Below are 19,341 nucleotides of genomic sequence, written 5' to 3'. Positions count from 1 at the left end.
AGACGGTGGCGCTAGATGCTCCGCATCGAGAAGGACAAGAGAAGGAAGCGTACTCGTTCCAAATCGCGTCCTCTTTCTTTCTACTACAGACGTCGCGCAGCGGATCGCGACGGGTACGACCCAAGAGGGTCAAAGTTCCAGTCTCATTTTTTATGATGAAGCAGTATGTCCCAGTTGGAAACATACTACATGCAACAGTACATACTTCTTAAAGGTAGCTGCAGCACTTACTAAAAGTAAAAATAAATAGTATGCGATTCAGAACGCAGGAATAGATTACGTGGTGTAAAAATAACAGAGGCGATAGGAAATGGAAAAACGTCACGGTAAAGCAGAGTTGGCAGAGGGGAAAAGATGTTGTAAAGAAAGATTTCCAACAGGGAGACACTGAAATAATCTAAATGATTCCCTTTCTGGCTGATGTAACTTTCTTTTGCTGTGTCGTGCAAACTCAATGCAACAAAGCTGACGAGTCTACAAAAGTACTTTTTTTTTTTTTTTTTTTTTTTTTTTTTTTTTAAAGAAACAAACATGCAAATCCAAACCTAATTAACCCCCAAACTTCTCACCTCAGTCCTCGCATTTCTCCTCTCTCCTAACTTTGCAATTTCGCGAGAACACAAGTTTACAAGCGCAGCAGTCAGCTAACATATGATCCAGCCATCAGCCAGCTCATCCTGGCACGGAGCGGCCATCAATGATGGATGATGCATGAATTAATCATGAGAGAGGGGGACAGAGATCCAAACACACTGTGAGGTCCCCGGGGGCAACGGAGGGGCTGATGGTGAGCAGCCCGGAGACGTCCAAGAGGAACTTGAGCATCACTTTAACATAAAACGTTGCGTAACATGAGGTCAAGAGGAAATGTGAGGCAGCTTGTGACAGTGTGAGTGTTGCGGAACTGACATGATGCACTTTTAACAAACTTTTAATGTCCCTACGCAAACAGAAACTTTCACATAACATAATAATCCCAAGGAAAGTGCATTTAGAAGCTGAAAGTTAGGAACTGAAGTTGTTTGGCTGCGACTGTGAATACCGTCTGGGAACTCGGTTCGTTTGCACCGCCACCAATCAGCGACCAGTGTCCGTGGTTAACCGCGTTTGTCCCGCCCCTCCTTCACTGTGGTTGGACGGCTGGTTACCGTGACGAGCGCAGCGCTAACGTTTTGAAAAATTCGCCCAACGTTCAGCGCAGAATAAACGATCCGCACTTCGTCAAGCTGCTGACGTTCATTAAAACAATTTCAGATAATATGTTGTACTTAGGAAGAAAAGGCCTTGGTAGTTGCAGTGGTGGCGGAGTGTCGGCGCATGCTGATTAGTTAAAATGAACCCGAGGTCTACGACCAGTAGGATGGAACAACTGTAAACGATTCCTTAAGGAGGGTGTCCAGACCCACATATTCACGCACCGGGCTAGTTTGGCCTCGTGTGATGCATTAAACTGAACTGCAGCTCGTTGCATTGAACACTGCAACTAAAAATCGGAATAAAATTGTCATATTATGTTCAAGTCCACCACTTAACCCAACAGGTAAACCGAACGTTTGCAGAAGAGGACCAATCTAATAGAAAGCCCCCCCACCCCCCCTCCACCCCCCCCCTCCCCGATACTGCAGAAATACTGAGAGTGAAGGTGTCAAACCCTGTCGCTGAGCCTGCCGCAGGATCCCGGGGATTTAGGGTGTACGGGTCTAATTGATTGGATTAGACTTGGACTCACCTCAACACGGCAAGCAGACGGACACTGTCTAAGCTGGCGAGGAGGCAACCATTAACAAATCCCATCGAAGTGTTTGCAAGGCGCCACACTCAGCAGTGCCTCTATCAAAGCCAAACACACACACACACACACACACACACACACACACACACACACACACACACACACACACACACACACACACACACACACACACACACACACACCAACCTTCTGGCCCACATGACTAGCAGTTTGGCTGTCAGTATGTGTTGACATATCAAACAGTGCCATTGACTGGACATGTCTGTGAGCCACAGAAGAACTGCAAACTAACTGCTAGTAAGTCAGGTAATAACAGACATAGAAACAATCAGGAAAACAACAATGACTGTGAATAAGCGTGTGCGTGTGCGTGTGTGTGTGTGTGTGTGTGTGTGTGTGTGTTCCCGTGCTGTTGAAGACCAACACACTTGTGCGTCGACACAAAGATCAGACGAAAAGGGCCGCGGCCGTAAAGACTGTTCCTGCCTCACGCTGAAGTCATGCAGATACAATAACAACAAGCACGCTTTAACACAGCAAGTCACTCACTTATGTAGTTTAGCCGGATTGAACCGCAGTGGAGGCACAAGTAGAAAATTGTAGGTCTCCACATGAATGAATGGGAGGCATGCTGATCTACAACTGAGATAGACTTCAGCCAGCTGAAAACACAAAAAGTGACCTGTAGACCTGCTGCCAAACACAGTACTGTACACGCATTCGCACACAGGAGGGGATCATATGTGAGGCTGGACCCCCTTCCACACACACACACACACACACACACACACACACACACACACACACACACACACACACACACACACACACACACCCTATACCTCGTGTTTAGTCACATCTGCTCACACCTGCACCAACATTCTCAAACTTCAGCTTATTCTGCTCTGGAAAAAGACATTTTAAAAGCGTTTCACGCACGTGTCATGTATGTATGTGGGTGTGTAGGTAGGTAGATGTGGGTGCTGGGGAGTGGGGGGGGGGGATAGGGAGTGGGGGGGCACACACACACACACACACACACACACCTGGTTTCACAGTCTTCATGCGGATGGGCTCCCGAAAGTGGCGGACGACCGCCAGCGTGTCTCGGTTGGTGAGTCCGCTCACCGGAGTGCCGTTCACTTCCAGCAGCACGTCCCCGGTGCTGGGAAACCTCCCGGTGTGACAAACCATCGCCTCCGCAACTATGTGTCCGAGGTGGGGGAACTCTCCCAGCTCGGCGCCGCCTCGCACCTCCACCACGGCGACCAGCTCCCCGGAGCCCCCCCACGACACCGTGCACTCCTGCACTTTGGTGGACCAGTGCTTCTTCTTCTTCAGCGTCTTGGACATTGTTGGTAGTTGTTTTTGTTTTTTTTTTTTTTTGGGGGGATGGGGGGGGGGGGGGAGTTTTTTTTTAGCGGGGAAGTCCAAGAACCCGATTGTCCTTCAAAGCTACAACCTCTTCAGATTCTACGGCGCAATGACGCACGGAGAAACCATCGCCGATGAGAGAAGTTCAGGGCTCCCGTCTTGTGTTGTATTCCGTTCCAGGGTGGCTTATTTTGTTGTTGCTGGGGGGGTTTTTTCAGCTCAAACTCCCTCCGAGGATGATCAATCCTTCCATTGAATCAGTCGCGCATCACCTGTATCCCCCACCGGAACGTGAGATCAAGCTGCGTCAGTGTCGCATTGAAGCGGAAAGTGCTGGTTCTGATGCTGGGGCGTCTCGATTCCCCCCCCCCCCCACCCACCGCCAGTTCACAGCGACGTGTAGCTACACTTCATAAACAGCAGCAGTTGTTGTTTTTTTCTTCCTCCCCACACTGTTAAAAACACCTCGGTTATCAGCTTTACAAGAACAGGACCGATCCAGTGAGCCCTGCTGTTTGTGCGCACCAAAAGGCGCGTAGTTAAAAAAAATAAAATAAAAAAAAAAAATATCCTACTTTGGAGTGCAGAAAAACGTCAGCTGACTTGAAAACGCTGTGAGGAATGAGGTTTAGAAAAAAAAAAAAAAAAAAAATGCTGAAAAACTTCAAAAACTGGTTTTCATCAGCTGCTCTGACAGTTCTTCATCCAAACCTACCGGAGAGGCAACTTTAACCCTGCGCACCTGTCCTCCTCGCCTGCCCTCCTCCGCGGTGACATCAGCACGGCAGTCCTCGGAAACGGGAAAACATACCTGGCCCTCCTCTGAACCGGGCGGTTCTGTGATCCTTTAAAAAAAAAAAAAAAAAAACCACTGAAACTCCTTTCCTTGTTCTCCGTTGCGCGCTCTGCAGCCCTTCCCTCCTTCCCCTGAGGCACTCTTGTGATTTTTTTTTTTTTTTTTTTTTACACAGAAAACTACGCAGCACCATTCAACAGACGTTATCCGATTAGGCTTCGCTCCATAACTTTATTTTTTATTTTTTTTTATTTTTTTTTTAAAGCTTTTTCCGTGTTGCTCTTCTGACGAAAGTGGCTTCTGTCCAATGGGAGTTTGGGGGATGGTCGTAAAAAACGTCCATATTGAACCAATGGGTGAACGGCAGGAGGCGGGGTGTTCGCGTGAGTGGGAAGCGTTGGATTTTGTTTCCACGGTGTGTGAGCGAGGCGGAGCTCCCCGCACTGGGACGCATATTTTTCACGTGGGGAAAAAATAAATAAAAAAATAAAAAATACTTGTAGTAAGTTCGAGACAGTCGATCCGCAGCGTGCGTCCACTGGTCTGATGTTTGCGCCGATTTCTATGTGTTCACTTTTACAGTGTGCTGCAAGCTTCTACATGATTTATGAGCTTCTTCGCGCAGTTGTAGGTCCATAAAATGCGTTTGGAAGAGTTGGAACTGGGGATATTGCTTGTTTTTGTTGGTTGGCTTGTTGATTTTTTGCGCAATTCTGCCCTCCTGTGGCTCTTAATGGTCAGAGGCTCAACGACCTACCGTCTGCACTAATGCACACCGCAAGACAATTACATTTTACATTTGAACATACACTTACAACACAAAGACGCGCAATTGCCCTGCTCTTTAAATAAAATAATACCACATCAGAATTAGCATCTGTAGTTTAATACACGTTTTGTTTGCTTTAAAACAATTTTTTTTTTTTTTTTTTTATCCATTTGAAGTTTTTGCTCATTGCTCCTGTGTGTTACATCTCTTTCTATTAGAAGATCCTGACTGGTGAGCCAGAGACAAAACCATTTAATGTCTGTATATTAATCACACCTTCATCACTTAACTGTTGCAGGTTCTGTGAGCACGACTCCTGTTGATGCTATCATTTCTATCATGTCTACCTCTTTGGTAATAATTAACAGTCGGTCAACTTTTCCCAGGCCACCTCTGCGGTCAGCGCCCTCACAGGCAGGCATACAAAAAGCAGCTGATAACAAACATTGTTATTGCGACTTTTCAACCTCTCCACCGCTGCTGGTTTTCATATTATAAGGCTGTATGTGCGCGTTCAGTCACAAATCAGGGCCTCTGGTGTCAGGTAGGAAACCTTTAAAGCTGTTTAGACTTAGACCTCACGCAATTTTTCAGTTTTAAGTTGCTTCTCTGGTGCCGACTGTTCAATATCTTCTGCTGACATGATCTGCAATTTCTCCCGTATGTGAAAAATGCCAGCTGCTCCTCATGGATGTGGACAGTAAGTGTCGCAACGACACCTCACTCCCTGTGAGCAGTAAGTTTTACACACAAACATCTTGCATTCCTATGCCCTGTGTCACCTGTTACATTACTTTCCTGCGCAGCCCCATGTTAAATAAATGAGAAAATAAAGATATAAAATGCAGTTATTTTGCCATCGTCCTCTGCCCTTCTTTCAAAACAAGTGAACTGCTTTAAAAGGCTCCGAATCGGCTTTTTCTCTCGCTCGTCCGGCAGATGAGGAGTCGTCAGGTCCTCTCGCCGTCATCGTCATCCCCTCCCTGCTGGGCCTGAGCACACTTTTAGTGGTGGTTGTGATTTTCTGCAGCCTCTGTAAGAACAAACAAAGACGACAGAGGACAGAGGATAATTTCACAAACGGTATGAGCTGCTTTCTAAAAGAAACACTCCAAAACTCTATTAAAGTCCTCCGTCGGTGCCTGGGAGTAATGCAGAGCGCTCGTGTGTCTAATAAACCCGGCACTTGTGGGTTGTTTTTTTTAACAGGCCAGCCGAGCGTGTCCCTGACTGCAGCTTCTGTGAGCCCTCCAAAGGTCCAGGCAGCTCTGCGTCCCTGGGAAATCCCTGAGGAGTGTGTTCTTAAGGGACTCGAGTTTTGGCAGACGGGACACTACGGTCCCATTTGTAAAGGTTTGCTGAAGAGGAGCGATGGAGGCTCCTCTGCTGTGGTGGTGAAGTCCCTCCAAGGTACAGCAGGAATCTATCGTAAGGTCCTCGTGGGTTATAAGTCTGCTCGCTTTCTTTATATATAACTTTGATGTCCGCATAGGTGGCCTCAACCAGCCCGAAGCCGAGGAGTTTGTGGAGTGGCTCCTCTTCCTCGCCACGGTGTGCAAACATGAGAATGTGCTGCAAATATTGTACTGTCAGACCCAACGTCTGCCCATGTACCTGGTCTTAGACGCCTACAACCCGGGGAACCTCCTTCACTTCCTCTGGACACTCAGAAATGTAAGTGGTGCACAGCTTCCTTATACACACATGCAATCTCCAGTTCCTTAACCGCCGTGCAGTGACAGGGAATCATTTCCACCTCTAGAAGAATGCAGATCCACTGCAGAACTTCTCTGAGAGGTCCGTGTTCCTTGTGGCGAAGCAGGTTGCAGCCGGCCTGGTGAGTCACTGTTTGTACACCAATCACTCCCGACAAACAAATGAACTCACACGAGCAGGTCATGAGACGTCGTACATGCTATTATTTCCTCTCGTTTGGAACCCTGTAATTGGCGCTGCGCAGGTCTGAGTCATCGAGAGTTTACATGAATTACAGCTTGTCGAAAAAGCAGCAACCATTTTAATCACGGAAAACAAACACAGAACACGCTCCTCCTGTTTTAGCTTCTCTTCATTGCCTTCCAGTTAACTTTAAGATATTATTGATAACTTTTAAGAACTCATCACCACCAAGCACATTTCAGAGGCTTTGACATCATCGATGCCCGGTTGCCACTCGTTGGCCTTTAGCCAAGGCTGAGGTCCGGGGGGGGGGGGGGGGGGGGGCTTTTCCGTTTGGGCTCCCACTTTTTTTTCGAACAACCTCCTCTGAGCTCCTTATCGTCTTTAAAATCCCTCTGAAAAACACATATTCATACATTTACCTTCACAGGGTTGATGGTCTGAATTGCACTGTCATCTTTCAAGTCACTTCTTCCTCCGTAATTTTTATGTAAAGGCTCTCTTATTATTCTGCATGTGCCACTGTTTCCCATGGTACTGAGGGCAAGTGGTTGTTTATCTTGAATTTTGAATAACTGTTGCGACCAGATTGATTGTGTTCGGCTGTAACCGGCTCCTCCCTCAGGACTACCTGATGTCTGAGCACAGGCTGGTGCACGGCGATGTGGCCGCCAGGAACATCTTAATTGGCCCCGGCCTCTCGGCCCGGGTGTCAGGGCTGGGTGTGGCATTTGGAGGACGCAAAATGGATTCGGCAATTAGGCAGAGGGCAGTGGAGGTGCCTCTGAAATGGCAGGCTCCGGAGAGGATGATGATGCAGCTCAGTATCGACAGGAGCGACGTGTAAGGGCAGAGATATGGCAAAGAAAACAAAACACACACAAAAAAAAAAACTACCAGAATTGTTCATTAATATTTCTCTGCTTTTGCTCTTTTGTCTGTTACATCTCACAGAAAATCATTTTAACGAGTCAAAACATCTTCTTTTCCCCAGGTGGTCATTTGGTATCCTACTATTTGAACTAATAACCTTAGGTAAAGTACTATGTCCTATTATTGCAACATATTTGTAAAAAAAATAAATCAATATTTACTTGCAGTTACATTGGATCTTTTCAGGTTAGCTTATTTTAAATATCCTAAACCAGCAGTGGCGTCATATTACCATTAAAGTTGCATTAAAAATGCTTTTGTTTTCATCACAGGCTCTTCTCCGTATCCTGAGCTGGAGCCTCTGTCAGTGCTTCCAAAGCTGCATGCGTCTTATCGAATGAAGAGACCAAACAACTGTGGAGGATCTTTGTAAGTAAACTTGCAAGCGAGCAACAGGACAGGGACTTGTGGACGTATATGTGGTGGACATACAGTATGTACGGTGTAGTCCACAAAGTCAAATTAAACTCATGAAAGCTGCATTTCTTTTCAAACAATGTTCAGTTATTTAAAAAAGTCACTGCAGTATGAACAGTTTAAAGACGCAGTTTGACATTTTGGGAAATAAAAATCATTCAGACGACAAGACCTAAATTCAACCTTCATGTCTGTGTATTTCATATGAAGATAAAGCCATCAGCAGCAAGCTAGCTTTGCACCAAGACAGAAAACAAAGGCAACATAATGTGACTACCAGCACCTCCAAAGCTCACTAATTAACACATATCTTCGATATTTAAACCGCACAAAAAAACCTACGTCCATCTGAGTCGTATTGATCGTTAAACTCTCAACAGGAAAGCAGATGAGCATTTTCCCAAAGTGTTAAAACTATTTCTTACTTTTACATTTCCCGGTGTGTATTCAGGTACGACCTGATGAAGTACTGTTGGATGTGGAGCTTCAAAGACCGACCGGCGTTTTCAGCCATCATAAAGCTGCTGGAGTCGTCGCAGCACCTCACTGCTACTCAACCTATTCATGTTCCAGAGGTCATTGACATATTTGAGTATAACAGACAGGCGGGACTGCTCTCGTAGACTTCTGTCAGCAGAAAATATGTCAACAACACTTCACAAGCAAACATAAATAAAGTGCAATTGTTTTTCTCAGATTGCAGTGTTGTACATTGGGAGCCTTCCAACATGAAAAGAGACTGAACGGAAATCCGGTTGAACATCGATCATATGGTGAATTAACGGCGCTGAAATCGAGTCCTTTTTATCGTCATTTCTTTATTGTCAAAATTTACAGACTTAAAAGCACAGATCTTATCATCCATTCAAATCTGCTCAGATTTTTTGTTTTTTTTTCTACCACTTAGGCAAAGTACAGTTTTTTTGTATCTACAATGCTCTTGGCATGCATACATTACTGTGACTTCACAGATTGAAAAAACAAAACACCCACACAGGAAAAGCTGAACCCAGTACTCGAGCAGATTTGTGTTCGTTCTGTGTGTTCACACCGCAGATCCTCTTTGCCGCGCTGGTTCTCATAAACCATGGCAGGAACCCCAGTGGGTTTAAATCAGTACTGACTCACAAGACATGACCTTTTGTATTTTTTATTTTTTTCTTTTAAACCGAGGTCTTACGAAGAGCTCTGTAAGGCAGACTCATGCATATAACTCATAAATTCATGAAACTGAGTTATGGCTTAGAGAAGGTTCGAATCATGAAACTCACTGGACTCAAATTAAGAGTGATGTGTTCCCATCTGAACAGGAGCTCCGAAATGGCGGTTTTCAAAGGGTAGGCGGTGAATCAGGACTTAAATTTGGGATGTCGGTACCTTTAAGGGGCCGAGAACAGACACATTGACCTGTTACTCTGTGCTATTATCTTCAACAGGCTTCTGAACAAAAATCGGTATAAAACTATACAATCTCCACCATCTGTCACTCACGAATGCCCACTGTGATGTCCCTCAGCCGTAACACTGGCCAAGTTAAAGAACACTCATCTTTTCCTCACGAAATAGCTGCAGTTTTTTAAGGTTTCTGTTGCACTATGCTTGTGGTCACAGCCGGTACTGACTGCAGTGCATCGTCACATCATTTGCAGGCATTTTGACCCACTAGATGGCAGGAAAAGCAAGGTTTGCAGCCTCTCTGTCTGAGTCACACCAGAATAAAAAGCTGTTGTTGCAAGGCTGTCTAAGGGTTGCAACTCCCCCCCTCAATTACTGCTGTCACTGCAAGTGCTCCGGTTCTTGTCTGAAACCACCTGCCGTGACATCACTGATTCAGCCGTGGTCTGAGGGGCACTATGAGATGCGATGGTGCGATCCAGTGTGGATTTACTTGCTATTTAAACTGTAAGGCCTCTTAAAACAGAGGTAAAAACATGCAATGACACAATAAAATCACACAGAAGAAATATGGAAGTCTAACGCACCGTTTCTTGGACAGTCACAACTTTGTAAAAAGCTAAAAGTGTGGAAAACTCAGTAAACAAAAAAAAATCCCTAATTTACAAAAGCCAGGGTTGTGGTCAGTCGACTTCCAGTTCAACCGATTTACAACATACATTCGAACAGCAAATCAGATATTATGAATGACAGAAACATCATGTCAGAAAGTTTCCTCAGTGACTGAATTTAAAACCCCGACATAACAGAAAAATGAGATTTTGAGGGGGGAAAAAAACTGACCTGAACTCCACGAAGGAAATCCAAAATACATACAATTATTTCCTTTGAAATAATTTCTTTTTATGTTATCCTGTGAGAAAGTGTTCCCACCAGGATAAAATGATTGGATTAATGAAAGAAGGGAGATCAAACAGGAGGTAAACCAGAACAAGCCACGCAAACCTCTGGGTTCAGTGAAAATGCAACAAAGACAGAAGACAGCATGAAGGTTAATCCTCGGCAGTTACAGTAAAATATCCTCCTCGTCCCTCACTCTGACTCTCCGTCTTCTCTTTTAGAGGTGTCACATTAAAAAAAAAAAAAAAAAAAAAAAAAGGTTAAATGGTGCGAGTGCTCGACTGTGATGCGTGAGCATGTTTAGCTTGGATGCTCCGTGGTCGGAGGGAGCAGCAGCAGTCTGGAAGCCTCAATTCACCCAGACGGGCCAGAGGTAAACCTACGTGGGACTTCTGGGACAGTGCCGGCGCCCCCTGTTTACACTTTACTGCTCCAAAGGGATGTTGGGAACAAAATGTAGGAGACAGACCAGAGCAGGTAGTAAACACAAGCAGGGGGGAAGAAGGAGCAGAACACCATGACGACTCCTGGAAAATACAAAAACAAAAAGAAAGGAATTGAATCTCGGTTCAAAATTCTGCGGCAGTCTATCCGATATTTATCAAAACCAATTAACTTCAAACAGTCAAACATGTCGACCTGCTTTTGTGGTAGAGCTACAGGAAATTCAAAGGATCACAAAAGCCAGAAAGAATTATTGTGTGGGAATCGTCTGCAGAAAAATTTGTCTCAACACATCGAAGAGCTATTGAGACACTTTGGTCAACACTGCCATCCTTATAACCGCACTACAAAGAGAGTGCAAATATTGTTCTTGCCCCAAACACAAGTGCATCTTGCTAAAAAAAACCAATGAGAAAAACGTTCACAATGTCAACTCATAAATAATAGGGAAAAAGGTCAGTGGACAAACAAAGTAGCATTTCCCAGCAGACCTTCTTCCTTAGTAACTTTTGAAAAATATAAGCAACCAAATGAAATAGGTCCAAGTGAAGCGTAGAAATAATAGGCCAATTATTTTTGATAAAGTTCGGGAACATTTCAATAAAGACAAATAAAGATACATAAAGTAGGCTGTGACTCAAAACCACGAGGGTTAAGGTAGTGTGGCTTCCGCAATCAGGGTCAAGGTCCCAGTTCCACATTCATCCTGAAATCCATATATGGGCTCCAGAAAAGTTCTGGGTCCCGATGCATTATATTATACACTGTTGGGAGATTTTCTTTGTTTCTGAAAAAAAGTCGTTGCAACTGAGCTGTTTTAACGTCTAAAATGTTAGTTGTAAAAAGAAAACTCCACCGACTGGGGCCACTGTGCCACTTGGGGTAAATTATATTTCTTTATAAATTGGTTGAAATTGCCCTCATCTTGCATCTGTGACACGAATCATGGCTTTAATTGCAAACTCCGGCAGTCACATCTCAATATTTATGCTCCGCAAAAGAGCACTTGTGGATTTTTGGAGAGGACTTTACCTCCAGCGTAGACGACTTTCTTCCAGGCCTGAGACTCCAGCACTCTGTCATGGGGGTAGAAGTTTTGACTGATCATGAAGAGGATCATGGCCACTGCGATGACCCGCAGCAAGGCCATGTTTCCGCCTGACAACAAAGAGGCGCTGGACAGGATGGCTGAGGAGTAGATGCAGGGCAGGCCGCGGTACATGAACGGGATACCTGCGGATTAAAGAAACATGCACACATTTCAATTAAATCCCGAAATAGAAATGACAAGCTCGCATGACAACGCCAACGTAAAATTAGACTCCATTTGGAACTGACCGCTGGAGAAGAAACAAAGGCGCACGAACACAGAAAGGACATAACACATGCACAGGATGTTGTCCAGCAGGTCAGATGTCCTCAGGAGCAACGACGTGGCGATGCCGAAGGTGGTGAAGTCGGCAAAATCATCCAGCTTTGCACCTGAGGATGAAAAAGTAAGGTATGAACTGTTAAGACGTCACAGCTGATAGATGAACTAAAAAGATCACGACAAAAACAACCCTGTTTCCAAAAAAAAAGGTAGGGATCCGGTGTAAAATGTAAATTTAAAAACAGAATGCAATCAATTTGCAAATCACGTAAACCCGTATTTAATTGCAAACAGACCAAAGACAACATATGCACATTTTACACATCGTCACAACTTTTGTGGAAACGGGGTTGTAATACGCTTTGGAAAGGCTGCGATTAGATTCGATTATACGGAAGCGGCCGCAGATACATATAATCTCTCCGGCACGGTCCCCGCCAGTCTTACCGCCACGTGACGGTGGCGTGGTGCATGTACGTGCAAAAATAAATCTCCAAGTGGAAATTTCAGCGTCAGCCCAACAGGAGGCCATTCTATAAACAACATTCTCCGCTGCCTCGTCTCTTTATCCCCCAGGAACACGGGAGCATGTTATCAGCAGATGAGGACGAGGTGATTCAGGCCGCGGCCCGAATGGAACGAGGTGGAATTCCACAGCACGGGGGGGGGGGTCAACAATTTTAGCAATTTCAGATATGCAGAGAACCCAAAGCAACGGGATAACATAGACAATTGGAGCGTGATCCCGTGGAATTAGGCTGCTTAATCAGAAGGCGATTGTTCATTTGACAAAAATACGTTGGGAGGGGGAGGGAGGGAGGGACGGACGGAGGGAGGGAGGGAGGGAGGGAGGCACAACAACATCCACCTGCAAAGTCATGCAGAAAAAAAAAGCCCATCGAGACACAAAGCCCGCTGAAATGTGAAATGCATTGTGATGCACCTCGGAGCTGTTTTGGGCTCCTGAGAAAAGAAGTGAACTTGCACACTGGAAGCGATGTCGAAGCTATTTGTACCCCCGGATTTACCAAATATAGTCAAACGAGCCACAGTGGGATGTTTTTAAAATGCAGTGTAATTGTATTGCGTGTTAATAAGCTTTGACAGCAAAGGGGAATGTGATGCAATTTACACTCAAACCTCAATAATGACTAGCAGAGTCTTTAAAAAAAAGACGCTGATTTGTCAAAGCTCAAATGACATGACATTAAATATGCATGATTCTTCTTTTGGAAACTCTATAAGACTAACCAGAGTTTTTTTTTTTTTTTTTTTTCCTTCTCAATAGCAGAGTCTCCTTTTACTGCTTCCCTTTGTTGGTGACTTTGTGCATCCAAAGTAGAGACTCCAGACAAAAGACTGTGCAGCAAAGCCCTGCCAACACCCCCGCTGAAGTTTATCTTCGGTAAGAGCTATTGACCACAACACTCCACTCACCCAGCGCAGAGCAGGCATCGAGTCGCCTGGCAACCGCTCCATCTGCCAAATCCAGCAGGTAGCCAATCAGAACGAGCCAACACGCGGCGTGGTGGTGCCTGGACAAAACCAGCGAGCGTTAGGTCGAGATATTTGATGACAGCAACTCGTTGCACAGGGTGAAATATCTGCGAGTTCTTGCCAGAAGAGAAAAGTGCTGAAACTAATGCTGGGCAGATTTCAACAGTGTTACAAATGAAGTCAAACAACTGGATTTCTCTTACGGAGAATTGCTTTCTTTGGGTTTCTTTACTACTTCTTATCGTGAACTATACAGTTTATATGATAAAGACAATTCTGTCGTCATTACAAGTATTACTTACGGTGTCCCAGAAGGGCAAATACAACAAAGGATGAAATACATTAACCTAATAGAAAACACAACAGAAAATAAAAAAAAAAATGTCATAACACACATTTTTAAAAAATGACTAATGACTAATTTGATAATATGCTTTCTTTCTCTCCGTGTGTAGTTGTGTTTCTGTTTTCTGTGCAATAGTTTTCAGTTTGGCCGTTGTCTTTCAATGCTTTTTAGTGCATCTGCTCACCCATTAAGACTGCTGAGAATGGAGGCCATGCCCATCACCATGTTGGTCATTGACAGAGCGTTAGCTGCATTTTTACGTGCAAACTCCTTGATCTGAAGTCCTGTGGCCTCATCGCTCAGAAAGCGCTTGTTGGTGCACTGGAAGAAACCTGAAACAAGCGACAGCAGCAGTTAGTAGTTGTCTGTGTTAGGTTAATAATTCCTACTATGATCGGATGACCACACCAGCTGGCCTTTAGATGCATGTGTCTGAATGGGAAAAGCTTACTATGTCTCAGTCGGAGTCAAATTTTATTGAGGGTAAAGGGAAAAATGTGACAAAATTTGGAAAGTATACTTAATGCTGTAGAAATACCAGCCATTACTGATTAATAATCATTTGCACACCATAAAATTGGAGTCCAAATTGCAGGATATTGTATCATAAATCGTAAATAATACTCCAAAATGGTTCCAACGTCTTTATGTAAAAGAAATGTGACTTACCAAGACGTATGTTTTTTTGGACGGACCCCGACCTTACGATACCATTCATCCATTTTCAGATCACTAAAATGCATTTGTTACTGTACATTCATTCAGTCAGCGGTTGCGCAGCTTACAGCATGCAAAAATTACTGAGTGCCTCATTACCTACTCGTTACATTGTCAGTTATATCTGTGCAATAAAAACACTTCATACACATTTTAACTCTTACAGGAACAAAAAAAAAATAAAATAAAATAAAAATGGCCACAATGACATGCATTAAAATTCAAAATAAATGGATAAAATTCGGAAAGGATAAAAGTGAAAAGTACAATATCTGAACAGGATGCATGTGAAGTGTTAGCACTCAAATGTGATCGTCCTATCTGGGGTCAAAAACACACAAATACTGGTGAGGGGGAACGAGCTATGAACACACAGGGGGGGGGGGGGGGACTAGCACATACACCAACCGGCTACAGTGAGAGTGAGCTGGAACTACTGCGCTGACAACGTACCGGACGTGAGATCAATTAGCCTGTTAGCTCTGATCAAACGTGGTGACCTGAAACAAGGACACGGCAGCAGCACTCACGGTTCAGGTCTATTAACACCATTGCATCCCAGGCTTTAATGGAGATCAATCTACAACCTCTCCTGGTTTCCTTGTGTGTTTTTTTTTTTTTTTTTGCAGTTTATTTTGAAATAGTAAACTGCATTGGGTTTATGCGCTGAAAAAAAATAAAAATAAGAATAAAAGCATTCAACCCACTCCTAATTTCTTCTGTTTTATCTCGTACTAAACTGTGTCCGACAAAGTGTAACATATAAACAAAGGCGAGTTGAGTTAAAATACAAGTTTTAAATACTTTTTTTATTGAAACAAAAACAATAATCAGACACAGTTTAGTTTGGCATACAAAAAAAATATAAGAAATCAGGGGGGCTTGGATACTTTTTCACAGGAATGTGTCTTTGCTTAAAGAGCAATTAGTACAAGTTTTGAATATAACTTTATAAGTTGAGTTGTAGTGAGGACAAAATGTGCAGTATGACTGATATTAAAAGCTACATTCACTATCTTAGTCGGCAAGACGAAGATGATGACTGCCGACACTGCCTCACTCCAGCCCAAAAACTGCCCCACAAATCCGTGATGTTTGTTAATCAAGACGAAGAAATGTGTTCAATCGGCCGTTCTCTCTAATGAGTTCGTGATTTTCTCTCAAGTCATAGTGCTGTCCAAGACAGTATGCACAGATAATGACCTGTAAAATTTAAATAGTCTTAAAATGTTGCAGTAGCAACCCTTCAAGTGTTTTTCACCCTGAACTTCCTGTGATTCCAAAGCCAGGGGAGTTCAAGAGACTCTTCATCTGAAAGAAAACAGCGTATGAGACACAGCAGAAAGCCAACAACAACGTGCACTTTTTACTTGACAGCATGCTTTTTAACTTCTCATTTTGGACTTTAACAAATGTTACAGCCTGGCATTTGAAATACTATCTGAAGACTTTTCATGGGAAAACACATAACATCAGTGAATGCCGATAACGTTCTGCATTTGAGCGGAAATTCATGTAACCGCCAAGTTTGACAGATGAACTTTAGTCTCAGTAAATCCCATTTGAGAGCCGCACACGCAGCTCCGTGTACCTAAACGTCCGAGTGGTTGCAGATCTTAATGTCAACTTTTACTCTGACCACTTAATTCGCTGCCTCGGTCGCTAATAAAAAAAAAAAAAAAAAAAAAAAAAAAAAAAAAAAAAAAAGGAGAATAAAGCCAGACCCAGACGCATTGTCAATTTCAAGCAGGTCTCCATTTCTGGATTGCTGCCTAATGATTGCAAAGCATGATGGGATGGCCCTTGTTATGTAAAGCCCTGCTATGTTACCTGGTAACGACTAAAAAAGACTAAATGAAAAACAAGGGAAACTCACAACTCACAACAGGGATAATCTGCAGGGAATTTACTGGACATTTTAAACTGTTTTAGAGTTAGCCGGGTTCTATAGTAATGCTTTATAGTTAAAAAAACAACAACAACACAACAACAACAACAACAACAACAACTAATAAACAATGTAAAACAGTAATTGGTTTAATTCTTGCATTGGGTGCAGTTTGCAAATATCTATCTATCTATCTATCATCAAACTGTGTAAACTGTGTTCAGTATACATGAATGAATGTATAAAGTGATAATGAATTATTTCTCTCACATCAGGTGATGTTCTTGATGTGTATCTGCTCAGAAATTGCAACTTTAATTTGATATTATAACAGCACTACGTGTACGGGGCACACACATATATATATATATATATATATATGTCAATATTTATCCCATGTTATTCTTTCTAAGCACTTTTACAGATCAAAACAGACCTTAACTTTAATCCCTGGCACCCATGTAGGTGGACAGTAATCCAGATTAGGAGATGAAGGGGAGAAGCGAGTACCTACCAGAGGAGGGAGTCAGGAGGATCATGATTTTTCTCTGGCTCAAAATACAACAGCTGAAAGAAGAACAAAACACATGCAGTTATTATTATTATTTTTTTTTTTTGCATTACATACGCAAAAGATGCATTCAAACTATTTGAAGATTCCAATTAAAAGTAACCGACGCAAAAAGATTTTGAAATCACCAGTTTTGGAAATCACACGTTTACGTGTTGTACTTTCATACATTTACAGGAGATATTTCTGGGGTTCAAAAGCAATTTCTCGCTCCTGCCTCGGTTATTTATCTTTTCTTTACTTTTTAAAACTTTACGAGGAAAAAAAAACAACAAACTGCTTGCGGAATAATCGCAACATTTTCTTTGTTTGACGACTTGAAAATCTTGAAAAACATTTGGTAATTTTTTTTTTTTTTTTTTTTTTTTTTTTAAATAGATCCGTTTACTCTTCGCAGCCGCTCATTACGTTGACGCGCAAATCTCAGCATCCGTCTCGTACACCAGACGACCGGCAGCCCTCCGTATAAAAAAGCATCACCGGAGGTATGCGCTTCAAAATATCAGCTGATAAGTAACAGGTATCTGAAACCGTCTAAAAAAAAAAAAAAATGCCACCATCTTTACAAATGGCGTAACTGCGTCACAAGCAAAAAAAAAAAAAAAAAAAAAATAATCGGGACAAATTCACCTATTCGCCGTTGATGTCAAAAAAAAAAAGACGCATGCCATACAAAAGTGCATCTCATCTTACCTGGAAGGAGCTCCGCAAGTAACGACACAAATTAAAAAGATAAGAGGCGTCTGCACGCGTACGCGCAACCGAAAATAGTATTCTTTCTCGTATTTTTTTTTTTTTCCCTTTTTGGCGCAGACCGAGTCCTGTTTCTGTCTGATAACCGCCTCGAGTATTCAAAGGTGCTACGCTTTGTTCATGTACGCAACATGTGTCCGGTTACCTGTCAACTTCACAGCAGCTTTTTTTTTTTTCCAGCGCGTCCTTTTAGAGACCAAGGATAAATCCACCAGAATATTCCACCGGAAATGACGACGCCGCGCGTATCTCTTTCCACAATAGTGTTGGTCAATTCTTTGACGGTATACCTCTGTGATGGAAGTAACGGTGGTGGAGGTGGAGGAAGTGCAAGAACATTACTAGACTGAAGGTATTAGGTCCTGCTCAAGTAGAGACTGCTAATATATATATAATATATATATATATATATCATAATAAGAGCTTTTAAATCGGAGCAATACAGAAAACTCCTATTTTGTTAAAAGTAGCTTATGTGGTGGTCTGGAAATATTTGACAATAAGACCGTTATTGCTCAAATGGAAGACAAAGGGTAAAACAAGTGAGTGGAATTAGTTCTCGACAGTCAGTTAGGCGACACACGTCCATACATGAAGTTATGACAATATTCTCAGTATTGACACAACAGCCCGGTTCCAGATAGCTGGAAGGGGAACGGTAACTCTGTCTATGATAGTTCACCTATTAACCCTAACCTTGAAATGAGTCATCCCTTGTACTTGTACTTCATACTTGTACTTCAAGTACTTGTACTTGTACTTCATAAGGAAACAGATGCTTTTTTAAAAAAAAAAAAAAAAATTATTATCATTAAGTTGTTCATGATTTGTAATGTAATGTCACAATCACTGCTATACGTTCCCTTTGTATGTAACCCACTGATTTGTGGTGGGACTTATGTATTTATGAATTACATGTTATCAAATGACTGAAAATAACTGAAGGGCGAGACTGCATTACACCTTAATCAGAATATTAGTTGACCATAACTAAAGCATATTTTAATTACAATGATTTTACTTCGCAGGAATCCCGTATGTTCCTATTAACCCGTTACAGTGCGTTAATCAGTAGGCATGTATTCACTGTCCGAGTTATAGCACAATCTGATTTCCAATCCTCGACTGAAATGTACGATTTCCAAATCCTCGTCCTGAGCATTTCAGCCAGCGTTCGAACTGTCTGATGAGCAGCATCTCTGTGTGCAAATTATAAAACACCGATGAGATGCCCTTTCCTAAATTCTTCCTTGTCATCATTATCTAAACAAGTGTTTGTGGGGGTCCAGTAACTTTATCTGATTTGCTCTACGAATCTTTTAAGCGTTAGAAATTCAAAGAAAATTGTACTCGGTATAAACTCGGTTCTTCAAAAGCGTCATTATATTGTTTGGTAGATACAGATCTTGAATTTATTCCAGTCCCATTACACTGCAAAAGTTTAAATGTAGCTTCTGCTCCTGGGGCAAAAAAAACAACATTTATTACCGTACAAAGAAATTGGGGTAAAAAAAAAC

At 42.8% G+C, this 19,341-nt stretch overlaps 3 protein-coding genes across 9 annotated transcripts in view; 1 reads left to right on the top strand and 2 right to left on the bottom strand.

Moving 5' to 3' along the window:
- The window catches only part of magi3a (membrane associated guanylate kinase, WW and PDZ domain containing 3a), a 121,752-nt gene extending 118,264 nt beyond the window's left edge, over nucleotides 1–3,488 (bottom strand). For both annotated transcript variants that reach the window (XM_069710860.1, XM_069710862.1), the window contains exon 1: nucleotides 2,800–3,488. In XM_069710860.1, coding sequence (XP_069566961.1) covers nucleotides 2,800–3,106 — 307 coding nt within the window. In that variant the 5' untranslated portion in view covers nucleotides 3,107–3,488. The remainder of the gene's footprint in view (nucleotides 1–2,799) is intronic.
- Nucleotides 3,489–5,097: 1,609 nt separating this feature from the next.
- LOC138628105 (tyrosine-protein kinase STYK1) lies at nucleotides 5,098–8,636 on the top strand. 4 transcript variants are annotated; one of them, XM_069710930.1, is made up of 10 exons: nucleotides 5,098–5,236; nucleotides 5,371–5,428; nucleotides 5,632–5,775; nucleotides 5,902–6,102; nucleotides 6,185–6,366; nucleotides 6,455–6,529; nucleotides 7,217–7,434; nucleotides 7,586–7,626; nucleotides 7,797–7,893; nucleotides 8,393–8,636. In XM_069710930.1, the coding sequence occupies exons 2-10, from the start codon at nucleotides 5,380–5,382 to the stop codon at nucleotides 8,562–8,564; spliced, it is 1,179 nt and encodes a 392-aa protein (XP_069567031.1). In that variant the 5' UTR covers nucleotides 5,098–5,236; nucleotides 5,371–5,379; the 3' UTR covers nucleotides 8,565–8,636. The 4 variants fall into 4 exon arrangements, with proteins under 4 accessions (XP_069567031.1, XP_069567032.1, XP_069567033.1 ...); XM_069710933.1 differs by having other exon boundaries at nucleotides 5,100–5,236; nucleotides 5,371–5,392; XM_069710931.1 differs by having other exon boundaries at nucleotides 5,098–5,428.
- A 103-nt stretch (nucleotides 8,637–8,739) lies between these two features.
- Nucleotides 8,740–18,084, bottom strand: tmem269 (transmembrane protein 269). 3 transcript variants are annotated; one of them, XM_069710964.1, is made up of 7 exons: nucleotides 17,970–18,081; nucleotides 17,015–17,067; nucleotides 14,080–14,227; nucleotides 13,490–13,587; nucleotides 12,019–12,162; nucleotides 11,713–11,913; nucleotides 8,740–10,763 (listed from the first exon to the last, which is right to left on the bottom strand). In XM_069710964.1, exons 2-7 carry the CDS (start codon nucleotides 17,037–17,039, stop codon nucleotides 10,654–10,656), a joined length of 726 nt encoding a protein of 241 aa, XP_069567065.1. In that variant the 5' UTR covers nucleotides 17,040–17,067; nucleotides 17,970–18,081; the 3' UTR covers nucleotides 8,740–10,653. The 3 variants fall into 3 exon arrangements, with proteins under 3 accessions (XP_069567065.1, XP_069567066.1, XP_069567067.1); XM_069710965.1 differs by having other exon boundaries at nucleotides 14,080–15,923; nucleotides 17,970–18,012; XM_069710966.1 differs by lacking the exon at nucleotides 12,019–12,162 and having other exon boundaries at nucleotides 17,970–18,084.
- Between the last annotated feature and the right edge of the window lie 1,257 nt (nucleotides 18,085–19,341).

This window comes from Brachyistius frenatus, unplaced genomic scaffold, assembly GCF_029030835.1.
Source record: "Brachyistius frenatus isolate BFR_SWC_R1_liver_20210118 unplaced genomic scaffold, ASM2903083v1 Contig_95, whole genome shotgun sequence".
NCBI lineage: Eukaryota > Metazoa > Chordata > Actinopteri > Embiotocidae > Brachyistius > Brachyistius frenatus.
Note: the sequence above shows the minus strand (reverse complement) of the source record. Positions and strands in the feature narration are given on the sequence as shown.